At 46.7% G+C, this 13,192-nt stretch overlaps 1 protein-coding gene across 2 annotated transcripts in view; it reads right to left on the bottom strand.

Annotated features, from left to right (window-relative positions):
• Positions 1-13,192, bottom strand: part of ERN1 (endoplasmic reticulum to nucleus signaling 1) — a 159,814-nt gene that overhangs the window by 28,216 nt on the left and 118,406 nt on the right. For both annotated transcript variants that reach the window (XM_063960906.1, XM_063960907.1), the window contains exons 12-14: positions 1,972-2,166; positions 1,541-1,811; positions 1,297-1,384 (exon numbers count right to left, since the gene is read on the bottom strand). In XM_063960906.1, the coding sequence (XP_063816976.1) occupies positions 1,297-1,384; positions 1,541-1,811; positions 1,972-2,166 (554 nt within the window). The remainder of the gene's footprint in view (positions 1-1,296; positions 1,385-1,540; positions 1,812-1,971; positions 2,167-13,192) is intronic.

Genomic DNA, 13,192 nt, shown 5'->3' on the forward strand with positions numbered 1-13,192 from the left:
AGATGCCCCTCTCCCACCCGCGGCACCCATTCTCCTCCCCTACACACGGTACCTCCCGACTCCCTACCCCGCCCGCGTCATCCATGCCCCCCTCCCCCCCCCCCTCCACCACCCACAGCAGCTTTGGGCCCCCTCACCCAACCCCCACAACCAGGCCCTTCCCTACCCGCATCGCCTTCGGAACCCCTCCCCCCATCCCCAACAGCCCCGCTCCGGTCTACCCAGCCCCCCCAACGGACCCCCTCCCCCATCCAATGCTCCTACGCCCCCTCCCCCGCCCTCAGCACCTCCCGACGCCCCTCACCCATACGCACCCCCCATCCACCCCTAGCATCTACAGACACCCTCCCCCATCAGCAGCAACCCCCGCAACTCCCCAATCCGCCTCCCCTCCACCTGCAGCATCTACACACTTCCTCCCCCATCCGGGGGCCCCCCAACACCCGCCCCTCACCCACCCCCACACCCCCAGCGCCTCAGAAAACCACCCCTGCCCTTCCCCCACTCGCGCCACCCCCGCCCTTCCCCCACCCAATAGCATTTCCGGACCCCAGTCCCCCGCCCATCCCCACTCGCAGCACCTCCCAAACCCCTCCCCCATCCGCCCCTCCACCTGCAGCATCTACCACACCCTCCCCCATCCACGGTCCACCCCCCCACACACACCTGCTACATTCTCTACATCGTGCCCTGCAGGCGCTGTTCACGCCGTTGCAAGACGCGAAGCCTTCACCATCGGCTGCCCTTACATTGCGCAATATTTTACCACTAACAACAGTAGGAATGCAGGTAACACTCCATATAATACATATATTCAACCACACAAAGGCGTGCAGGGGTTAAGGGGGCATACAACGTTGTGAAGAGCGCCCGTAGGGCGCGATGAAGCACCTAGTGTAAAATGATGATTGATGGTAGATCGGCACTTCTTAATGTTACCAATTCTTGTGCAGTGTCCTATACATTTTGTGATCTTTACATGATTTGCATTCATGGTGCCATTGCCAAGCAACACAAATATTCTCAGGACATATGGTTAAATGACGTGTTGGTTTTAACACTGAATAAAAAAACATCCAAACGATAATTATGACCTTGGAGTAGCAACTCTACACAACAATAAGAGTTCCGATGTCACTGGGAAACAAAGGTTTCTTTATAATAGTGTCTCGTGGTGTTTCCCACTAATCACACTTAATTTGAGCAGTTATTAAAATAAACACTTAGTGAAAGGTTCAATTTTTATCTAGACTGGAGATTCAGGACATCAACAGCACATAGTAAATGTTAGTTTACCTGTAAACTATTGTTCCCTCTGCGCCATGGCCGAGAACATCCCGGGGATTGAATGAGATCTTTCCCACGATTACTCTCCTGTCATCATCTGTGAGCAATCAATAAAACAGATATTAAAAATACTCCAAAACATCACAAGGGGGAAGGAGATGGTTTATAATGACCAGCGACAGGTAAGAGGACATCTCATCATTAGGTCATCATGCAAATCTCCTAATGTATCTGAAAAAGTATAGGTTGCTACCTCCATCCTCTTGTTCAGTGGAGATCACACTGCCGACCTCAGACGTGGACAGATTAGAGTGCAGAGAGTGGTTGGAAGCCTTTGGAGAAATGTTTGGGGTGCTGTTAGCTGAGCTTTCTCCTCGCACGCCAGCAATATCCAAATAATCCATCTCTGCAGTGGCCTCAACTGGAGACTGAAACGTGACATGATGCATCTGTAAGAGCTGGATCTTCTCCTCCAGCTGCTTCTGAAACTGCTGGTGTTGAAGCTGCTGCTGCTGATGAACAGTCTGGAAACAAAAACAAACAATGGCATAAAGGGTCACCATAACATGCTGAAGCACTTGAGGACTGTGGGTAATGCACAAGCTCCATAGAATCTTAATAAGGTCATGTTTAGGAAAATGTTTTACCTGTAAAAGGTCATGTCTAGGATAATGTTCTTCTTACCTTAGGGTAGGTGATGACAAAAGCCACCCATCCAGCCAACAGGAAGGTGCTGAGAATGATGGTAGCCAAGTCTTTCAGCATAGAGTCCACAGGAGCCTCTGGCTTGGGTAGGAATGCTTTGGACATGTCAGAGACATCCTGAGAATAAGAGGAGTGCAGGTCTTCAGATGGCTCCTCCTCCATTCCAATAACCTCCTGCAAGGGGAGATCACATATATGAAACCAAAAAGCACTATACCATATCCACTTCAATAATAACAACAGTGACCTCAACAAACACAGTAAAACACAGTGGGGGTACTGTATGAAAAGTACCAAGATGGGGGGGCGTGGCTTGTGGCCTGACTGGAAAGACGTGTCCCAGGGGAGCTCCTGCTGGATTGAGCCCTTTTAATCCCCTATCTACCGACCTAACCCCATTTATTTCTCCCCTATAACACCCTATAGCGACCCTTGCTGCTTTGTGTGCACTGGGGGTGAGCTGCAGAGCTGGAGCACAGGCCTGTACTGTGCTTGCAGGTTGCGGCCTCAATTTGGAAACCCCCCGCCCGAGTTCGGACGAAAACCGGGCACCACGTGCTGTTCTACGGCCTGCCCCACTGCACATCTCCTACCTGGGGGACCCTGCCGAGAAGACGGGGCAGTGAGAAGAGCCCCTGGAGCTGCGGGACCAGAGCTAAGCCGAGCGGCGGTGATCCGGTGGCGGCGGCCTTATTGGATGCGTCAGTAAGTGGAACGCGGGCGCTGCGCTTGTACGAGCAGCCCGCTTGTCACATACACTCACCGAGGGGGTCTCACTGAAGACGGTGGGGGTGACGGATGGCCCCTGACCCTGCGGATAGCTGGCTGTGGAAGGACACACTAGAACCTGCTGACGGCGGCCATCTTGGAGGTGGCAGGGCAGGCTTCTCTGCATTGTGCTGCCCCTGTTGTGCTCGTTGGGAAGAAAGCTCACTATTTCAGCAGGGAATTAACTCAGATCTTCAGCTCTACACAGATAACTGCCTGCAAGCAAGGCACTGTATATTCCTATCCCATTCCTCTCTTTTTTGTGTATACAGTGCACCCTGCTGGATCTGATTCTCAGAGCCCCCTGCTGTTGTTTCTTATACTACATTTCACCTACTCTCGGTGCGGTGTGTGGTGATTCAGGACGCTCTCCTGTGGATCCCTTTCACTGTTTTAACAGATTATTGGGACCTAGGTCCTTCGAATGATGTGAATACACAAATGCCTGACCTCCCCCCTACCCAGTTCAACTGATGAGCACGTGACATTCTGGCGGACCTTTCTTGTAATCACTCCCTAAACAGGCACTTCTATTTCACCAGATATTATGAGCAGAGCGAACATCCGAGCAAAAAAAACAGGAGTTTCACAAGATATTTCACAACACTTTTCGCGCCGGGTAAAGCCAGCTGAAATTTCCTCTCCGTCCTCTCGGCTGTCCACCCACGCCATGGATCCGACAGATTCACCCTCAACCAAAGCAGATATTCAATCCCTTCAGAATATGATATTGGACCACAAGAGTTCTTTCACCACCGCTCTCCAATCAGAGATAGGTGAACTGAAATCTGACTTGGCGGCTCTGGATTCCCGCACCAACTCGCTGGAATCACGGGTGGAAAAACAACAGGATTTCCACAAACAAGTGGGTGAGGACATGAGCTACCTATCCGGTGAATTGGAATTCCTTAAGGATAAAGTTGAGGATAGCGAAAATCACGAGAGGCGGAATAATTTACGCATTCGTAATGTCCCTGAATCTGTATCGGCCTCCGAACTGGAACCATACCTCAAACGTCTGTTTCTTTACTTGGTCCCGTCGCTCTCGGAATCTGCCATCGAGAGAGAGAGCGCTCATCGCGCCCTGAGGCCTAAACCAAAGGACTCTGATCCTCCCCGTGATGTTATCCTTCGGTTTTTTGTCTTTCAAGATTAAGAACAGTATTACAATGGCATGCAGAAATTCGACTTCAATTCTGTTCGAAGACTCCCGGATCCAGATCTACCAAGATTTGTCGCCAGTGACCATTGATAAACGGCGTGACCTACGCTCTGTTACCTCTACACTGCGCAATAACGGTTACAAATATCGTTGGGGTTTTCCTTTTCGCCTCATTGTGGAGATTGATGGCAAAGTTCATATCATTCGCTCCCCTGAAGACGGAGACAAGCTGCTTCGAAAACTACAACTGTCCCCCGCTGCTACTTCTCAGATGTGAAGCTCCTCATGTTTAAAATTTGAGATTCATTAACGTTTAGTCTAACTAATCTTGTTCTCACTCTTGCTCAATTGTTATGTTGACTTCAATTTAGGTACTGTTTCATGTATGAATGTCCATTTACCTCATCTTCGAATGGTTCTTATTGACCGGACCCATATACTTTTTGTATCGCTATGTTTTTATCTTGCAGTCCTGACCGGTGGCTCGGAGGCTCTGCACTATAGCTAGGGCCTAGGAATAGATCCCTGCCCCGATGCCCTGGGTCCTGTCTCTGGCTACCGTTCTGCTCTGCGACTTTGCCATTTGATCTGTTATTGTTACTATTTTTATACTGTCTGCTATTTGGTTATCTTTTATTTAGTATTCTGTATTTTGGACTGTCCTGCCTCTGCTATGGGTTTCTATTTGGTACATGACGGTCCATCCTCTTTATTTACGATTAGTTTTGGGTGGGGGGTGTCAGCGCCTTGGTTTGACACTTCCTCCCCCAGTCTCTAGGGATTAGAGATATATCCAAGAATATTGGGTTAATACCCTCATCTGTTTCATTGCATTTGTATCCCACCGGCGAGCTTTCTTTTTTTAGAGCTCAATCTTAGCAGTCAAGTATCCTGCCTTTTGGATACTACGTCCGTCTGCTGTTTTCTTTTTTCTCACTCTCCTCCTCTTTAAGACTCTTGCTACAGTATGTGTGTACGTTGACATATCTGCATTAACAGATAGATATATCCATTTATCTTATATTGTTATTTGTGTACTGAATTGTACATTTCTATTTTTCTTTTTTTTATCTTTGTCTCATATATATATATATATATATATATATATATATATATATATATATATATATATATATATATATATATATATATATAGTTCCAAACAGAGGGACGGCACTCATAGGATTTTGCAACAAATATATTGTATTCCAATAAAAGAAGGTTCCAAAGATTACATCAACGTTTCGGTGTAGAACACCGTCATCAGGATGTACAGAAATCACATACAGGAAAAATGGTGAACATACATACAACAGCAACTTACCACCCTTATAAAGACCAGTAAATGACCAAACAACCGACACCTGCGCCGCAGCACACGCCCGCCCGAGCAGCCAGGACGCATGTGAAAGACGTCATCCACATGCACGTCTCCACCGCGTCCCGCCGCCGTCATGACAACGATAGCGGTCACCATGGAAGCCCGAGACGCAGCCGCGTCATCGAGCTCGACGGCCCGCCCCACGTGGTCATCAAAACAGGGGGCATGGCTAAGACACGTCACGACGCGTTCCTGGCAACGGTCGTGGTTACCATAACATCCCAAGATGTAGCCACATCATTGAGTTATACAGCCCACGTCACCCGTCGTCAGAGCGATTGGTGTGGCCCCCGTGCATCACACATAAAAACATAAACAAAAAAAGGATTAAAAACAACACTGGAACACCAGTGTGTAAAATCGGAGAATCATGTATCCCATCATAGAAACAGGACTGTAAGACAACATTAATACCATAATAATGTAAATTGAATCATCAGGTATATATTATTAATAATTACTCTAATGGATAACTCTAAAGACTGATCTAGTTAAACATGAATCAGGAGAATAGAAATATGCGGACACAACAGATGCACATATTTTTATGTAAGACTATTCCAACAAATCTTTTCATTTAAGCCCCGTGGGGCAACAGTGTCCAGCCGGACAATCCATCTTGCCTCCATGATAAGCAACTGTTTATTTCTATCACCGCCACGTTTCAGCTCAGGGAGATGATCTATGATCATATACTTAAGGCTAGCCAGGCTGTGCTTTCTATCAGCAAAATGCTGAGCAACCGGTTGTTCACTTTTACCAGAAATTAACGCTGCACGAATGGCAGAACGATGTTGATTGGCCCGTTCTTTAAATTGGCGAATAGTTTTTCCCACATAATAGTACCCACAGGGGCATCGAATTATGTAGATGACAAAAGTGGTTGTGCACGTGACCACATGTCTGATTGGAATGTATTTACCACTATGTGGGTGTCTGAATGAACTACCAACATCTAGATGGTTGCATGTCGCACAGTTAATGCATCTATAGCACCCTGCCTTGCGTCTGGACAACATTCTGGTAGTATCGTTTTTAAACTTCGAAATGTCGGTACGCACAACCATGTCACGGATATTTCTCCCACGGCGGTAACATGCCATAGGGGACTTATTCCTCAACACACTTAGCTCAGTGTCCGTACTAATGATAGGCCATAATGCTTTAGTGGCTTGAGCTGTAATATTGCTACTTGTTGTAAACAGGGAAGGCCACATAATTCTATTAGACTGATGTTTTTTGCGGTTGCTGGGAAGAAATAGAGTTTCCCTGGGGTATTGAGCACTTTATGTTTCTGGTCTAACAATAATTTCTCAGGATATCCACGACAGATAAATTTTGAAACCATGTCCTCAAGTTGCCGTTCTAACACGGCTCTATCACTATTAATCCTAGCAACACGCAACATTTGCGAATAAGGCAACCCTGCTCTCAATGCTGATGGATGGTGGCTGGAAAATCTAAGCAGGGTGTTGCGGTCAGTTGGTTTCGTGTAAACTGACGTCACCAACTGTCCACCCTGATTAGTCAGTTTAACATCCAGAAATTCAATTTCTTGGTAACTTGTTCTGTAGGTAAATTTGATGGGCCCCTGAGCATTATTGATACTATCAATAAAGGTACAAAAATCTTCCTGTGGGCCTGACCAAAATACAATCAAATCATCAATATAACGTAAAAACAATTTGGTATGATGCATGAACTCTGGCTGACTAAGAAACAAGCTGTTCTCTTGAATAAACAAATATATTAGCATAGGTCGGTGAGACATTCGATCCCATCGCACACCCGGCAGTTTGAACATAATACTGAGAGTCAAACAGAAAATAATTGCGATGTAATACTAGTGAAAGCAATTGTAACACAAACTCTAAGTCAGGTCCCCTGTAACAACGGTTCCCCCGCAGAAATTGTGCTGCTGCTGCAAGACCTTCATCATGCGGAATTGAAGTATACAGACTGTGCACATCCAGTGTGCACATCAGTAAATCAAATGGGCCCTTGGTGAATTCGCCCATCGCAGTTAGAAAAGCAGATGTATCCTTGAGGTAGGTCTTCTCATGCACGATGCATGGCTGTAGTAGGGTGTCCAGATATTGAGATATGGGCTGATACAGAGAGTCTCTGTTACGTTATATTGATGATTTGATTGTATTTTGGTCAGGCCCACAGGAAGATTTTTGTACCTTTATTGATAGTATCAATAATGCTCAGGGGTCCATCAAATTTACCTACAGAACAAGTTACCAAGAAATTGAATTTCTGGATGTTAAACTGACTAATCAGGGTGGACAGTTGGTGACGTCAGTTTACACGAAACCAACTGACCGCAACACCCTGCTTAGATTTTCCAGCCACCATCCATCAGCATTGAGAGCAGGGTTGCCTTATTCGCAAATGTTGCGTGTTGCTAGGATTAATAGTGATAGAGCCGTGTTAGAACGGCAACTTGAGGACATGGTTTCAAAATTTATCTGTCGTGGATATCCTGAGAAATTATTGTTAGACCAGAAACATAAAGTGCTCAATACCCCCAGGGAAACTCTATTTCTTCCCAGCAACCGCAAAAAACATCAGTCTAATAGAATTATGTGGCCTTCCCTGTTTACAACAAGTAGCAATATTACAGCTCAAGCCACTAAAGCACTATGGCCTATCATCAGTACGGACACTGAGCTAAGTGTGTTGAGGAATAAGTCCCCTATGGCATGTTACCGCCATGGGAGAAATATCCGTGACATGGTTGTGTGTACCGACATTTCGAAGTTTAAAAACGATACTACCAGAATGTTGTCCAGACGCAAGGCAGGGTGCTATAGATGCATTAACTGTGCGACATGCAACCATCTAGATCAGTGATTTTCAACCATTTTTTACTCGCGGCACACCGAACAATGTTTCAAAATTGCCAAGGCACACCATCCGTTCCCCACAGAAAACCCCCCAAAAAACACACATTGGCCGTCACAATAATAAAAAATCCACACATACATTGGCCTACACAGAAAAAAAACAATGACATTGCTCCCCACATAAATCATGTTGCTCCTTACATACAGCCTATTGCTCCCCACATAAATCAATTACATTTCTCCCCACATAAATCCTATTGCTCCCCACATGAATTATTCACATTGTTCCCCCCATAAATCCATAAATCCTATTGCTCCCCACAGGAGAAAAAGCATAACAAATATTAGCCCCTACCGGTTAGCTGTCCTCCTCCCTGTCCCTCAGTGGCAGGGGTTGTTCATAGTGGATTACTGCGAATACTGAGCAGCGGGCGGTTGGGCAGGTGTGGATGTGGGTGGGCAAGGAAAGCTGTGGATGCAGGTGGAAATTGGAAGATGTGTATGCAGGTGGGTGGGCTGGCTGGGTGGTGAGCTGCGGCGGCCTTGACCTATGATATCACACTGCCGCGTCATCAAGGCACAGGACACAGCCGGATTATGAATAATCCTCTAAGAAGAGCCCAGGCCAACAGTTCACTCTGAAGGTGCAGGAAGCTGCTTGGCTCCGAGGCACACCTTGCAACTGGTCGCGGCACACTAGTGTGCCACGGCACACTGGTTGAAAAAGCCTGATCTAGATGTTGGTAGTTCATTCAGACACCCACATAGTGGTAAATACATTCCAATCAGACATGTGGTCACGTGCACAACCACTTTTGTCATCTACATAATTCGATGCCCCTGTGGGTACTATTATGTGGGAAAAACTATTCGCCAATTTAAAGAACGGGCCAATCAACATCGTTCTGCCATTCGTGCAGCGTTAATTTCTGGTAAAAGTGAACAACCGGTTGCTCAGCATTTTGCTGATAGAAAGCACAGCCTGGCTAGCCTTAAGTATATGATCATAGATCATCTCCCTGAGCTGAAACGTGGCGGTGATAGAAATAAACAGTTGCTTATCATGGAGGCAAGATGGATTGTCCGGCTGGACACTGTTGCCCCACGGGGCTTAAATGAAAAGATTTGTTGGAATAGTCTTACATAAAAAATAGGATTTTGGTACCTACCAGGTAAATCCTTTTCTTTGAATCCATAGGGGGCACTGGAGTACTCTTGGGATATGGACGGCTTCCACCGGAAGAAGGCACTGAATAAATTAATTTTTGAGACTACTCCTCCCCTCCATATCCTGCAGCACTTCAGTGTTTTTTACTGAGCCGAACAGGATCGATAGAGAGATTGACAAAAGGAGAATTACATATAGTCTCACAGACAACAATAAAGTTGACACAATGTAACAGACAACTAAACAGTTGACACCATAACTGATTAACCCTTGTTAAATTTAAACTAGTCGTGAAAGTGTGTTACCATAAGAACCACTGGACTCCTAAAACAGGTAAACTGCTCTGGGTGGGCGTCCAGTGCCCCCTATGGATTCAAAGAAAAGGATTTACCTGGTAGGTACCAAAATCCTATTTTCTTTTTCATCCACTAGGGGTCACTGGAGTACTCTTGGGATGTACCAAAGTCTCCTCCGTGGCGGGAGAGCTGTTTGGCACCTGTAACACTAAACGGCCAAAGCTAGATGCTGCTGCCGCGAACGTATCAAACTTGTAAAAGCGCACAAACGTGTGCACTGACGACCAAGTAGCCGCACGGCAAAGCTGTGTCGTAGAAGCCCCACGACTCGCTGCCCATGACGTCCCCACAGAACGTGTGGAATGAGCTGTTACTGAAGTAGGTGGCTGTAACTTAGCATAAAGGTAAGCCTGACGTATAGTCAGTTTGATCCATCTGGATAAGGTCTGCTTAGAGGCTGGCCAACCCCTCTTAGCTGCGTCATAGAGAACAAACAACGTATCTGTCTTACGCACAGTAGACGTTCGGGAAACATAGATACGCAATGCGCGAACCACATCCAACGTTCCAGAGTCTCCTGTTAACACAGGAACTACTATTGGTTGATTGATGTGAAAAGACGACACTACCTTTGGTAGAAAAGCGGGATTCGTCCGAAGTTCCGCTCTGTCATCATGAAAAATTAAATACGGTGACTTGCATGACAAGGCACCCAAATCTGAAACACGCTTAGCCGAAGCTAAGGCTAAAAGAAAAATCGTTTTCCAAGTGAGAAATTTAATATCCACTTGTTGTAAGGGTTCAAAGTAATCGGACTGTAAGAAATCTAAAACCAGATTCAAGTCCCATGGTGCTGTAGGTGGAATGAAAGGAGGCTGTATCCTCTTTACACCCTGTAGAAACGTATGTATTGACTGCAACGAGGCCAATTTCCTTTGAAAATAAATTGACAACGCAGATACCTGCACCTTTAATGTGGAAAGACGTAGTCCTCCATCTAACCCCATTTGTAAAAATAACAAAAGACGGGATAATTTAAAAGACGATGTCGGAAATTTCCGAGCTTCACACCAACCTATATAAAGTACGCCAAATTCTATAATAATGAGCTGCCGTAACCGGCTTCCTAGCTCGTACCATGGTTGGTATAACAGACTCAGGAATGCCCTCTTTCCTTAAGATGGCCTTTTCAACAGCCACCCCGTCAAACGCAGCCGCGCTAAATCGGGGTAAAGGAACGGACCCTGTTGTAACAGGTCCGGACGTAGTGGGAGTGGCCACGGATCGTCTGCGAGTAACCCGAGGAGATCCGAGAACCAAGCCCTCCGAGGCCAATGAGGCGCTATTAGAATGACTGTGACGAACCCTCTCTTGATCCGTTTTAGCACCAACGGGAGCAGCGGAAACGGTGGAAACAGATACACAAGGCTGTATGGCCACGTGGCTGTGAGAGCATCCACCGCCACTGCCCCTGGATCTCTTGTTCTGGACACATATCTTGACACCTGATGATTGTGGCGGGATGCCATTAGATCCACCTGAGGGTAACCCCACTTCTGGATCAACATCTGAAATACTTCTGGATTCAATGCCCACTCTCCTGGATGAAAATCCCGACGACTGAGAAAATCTGCCTCCCAGTTGTCCACTCCAGGAATGAACACTGCCGATAATATCACCTGGTGATATTCGGCCCATCTGAGGATCCGAGCTACTTCCCGCATAGCCATGCGGCTTCTCGTTCCTCCTTGTTTGTTTATATATGCGACTGCCGTCGCGTTGTCTGACTGCACCTGAACAGTCTGAAAACGAAACATGTACACTGCTTGTCTTAGAGCATTGTAAATCGCCCTGAGTTCCAGAACATTTATGGATAGCGATCTTTCGTGATCCGCCCAGAGGCCCTGGAGCCGATAACTCTGAACTACAGCTCCCCAACCTCTGAGACTTGCGTCTGTTGTCAGAATTATCCAATTCGCGACGCCGAATCGTCTCCCTGCAGATAGATTGTGTATTTTTAACCACCAGAGAAGAGACACCCTGACTTGTGGTGACAACCTCACCCTGTGGTGCAGCTGCAGATGTGATCCCGACCACTGTGCTAACACCTCCAGTTGAAACGGACGTGAGTGAAATCTTCCGAACTGAAGTGCTTCGAAAGCCGCCACCATTGTGCCTAGAAGGCGAATGCACAAATGTACTGAGACTGTGCGTGGCTTGAGCACTAATTGCACCAGATGACGAATGCCCTGTACTTTCTGTTGTGGCAGGTAAACCCTTTGTTTTACTGTATCGAGAATCATCCCTAGGAATTGAAGTCGTTGACACGGAATTAGATGTGATTTCTTTAAACTGACTATCCAACCGTGCTGAACTAGTACATTGTACGTTAGTAAGGCATGTTGGAGAAGCAATTGTTGCGACGGAGCCTTTATGAGTAGATCGTCTAAATACGGAACAATTATTACCCCTAGGGACCTGAGATGAGCTGTCATCACGGACATTACCTTGGTGAATACCCGAGGCGCTGATGAGAGGCCAAACGGTAGAGCCTGAAATTGGTAATGGTCTCGTCTTATCGCAAACCTTAAGAAACTCTGGTGAGGTGGCCAAATCGGAATGTGCAAATACGCATCCTTGAGATCTAGTGCAATCATGAATTCCTGTGGCTCTAACCCTGCAATTACTGACCTGAGAGATTCCATCTTGAATCTGTGGTAAGTGACGTAATGATTGAGACCTTTTAGGTTCAATATTGGCCTGACTGAGCCATCTGGTTTTGGTACCAGAAACAGACTGGAATAATAACCCTGCCCCTGTTCCTGCACAGGGACCGGAATTATCACTGCAGCATTCAGCAGAGACTGAATGGCAACCTGCAGAACTGCTTTCTTGTCGTCCGACACAGGCAGTCCTGTCGTGAAAAATCTTCCTGTCGGAAGATAATCGAACTCTATTTTGTAACCCTCTAATACTAAATTGCGGATCCACCCATCTGTGGACGTCTGCAGCCACGCCCCCTGAAAGCTCTGAAGGCGTGCTCCCACAATTGGAGATCCGAGATGGGCTGGGAGCCCGTCATGCCACTGGTTTGTTAGTGGTCTTGGTGTCTTGACGACGTGCATTGGATTGTCGGGCACTACGTCCCCGACCTCTTCTGCCCGGCGTGACTGCTCCTCCCTGCCCACGAAAGGGCTGAGTTCTAAAGGATTTGAACGCCGGACCAGAATATTTCCGTTTAGGTATAGTTGAAGGCGATGGAAGAAAAACAGACTTCCCTCCAGTAGCCTCAGAAATCCATTTGTCCAATTCAGGACCAAAAAGTTTCTCGCCATCATAAGGCAATGCCTCTATACCTTTTTTAACCTCCGTCTCCGCCTGCCACGAACGCAGCCAAAGTGCTCGTCGTACTGTGACTAGCGATGAGGACAGGCGAGAAGTAAGCTGACAGACGTCAGTAGAAGCTGTACATAGATATTCAGCAGCTTCCCAGATTTGATCCGCGAGAAGTATAAGATGATCATCTTGCAGAGCCGACTTGAGCTCTTTTATCCATACCATTAAAGCTTTAGT

Source organism: Pseudophryne corroboree, chromosome 3 (genome assembly GCF_028390025.1).
Source record: "Pseudophryne corroboree isolate aPseCor3 chromosome 3, aPseCor3.hap2, whole genome shotgun sequence".
NCBI lineage: Eukaryota > Metazoa > Chordata > Amphibia > Anura > Myobatrachidae > Pseudophryne > Pseudophryne corroboree.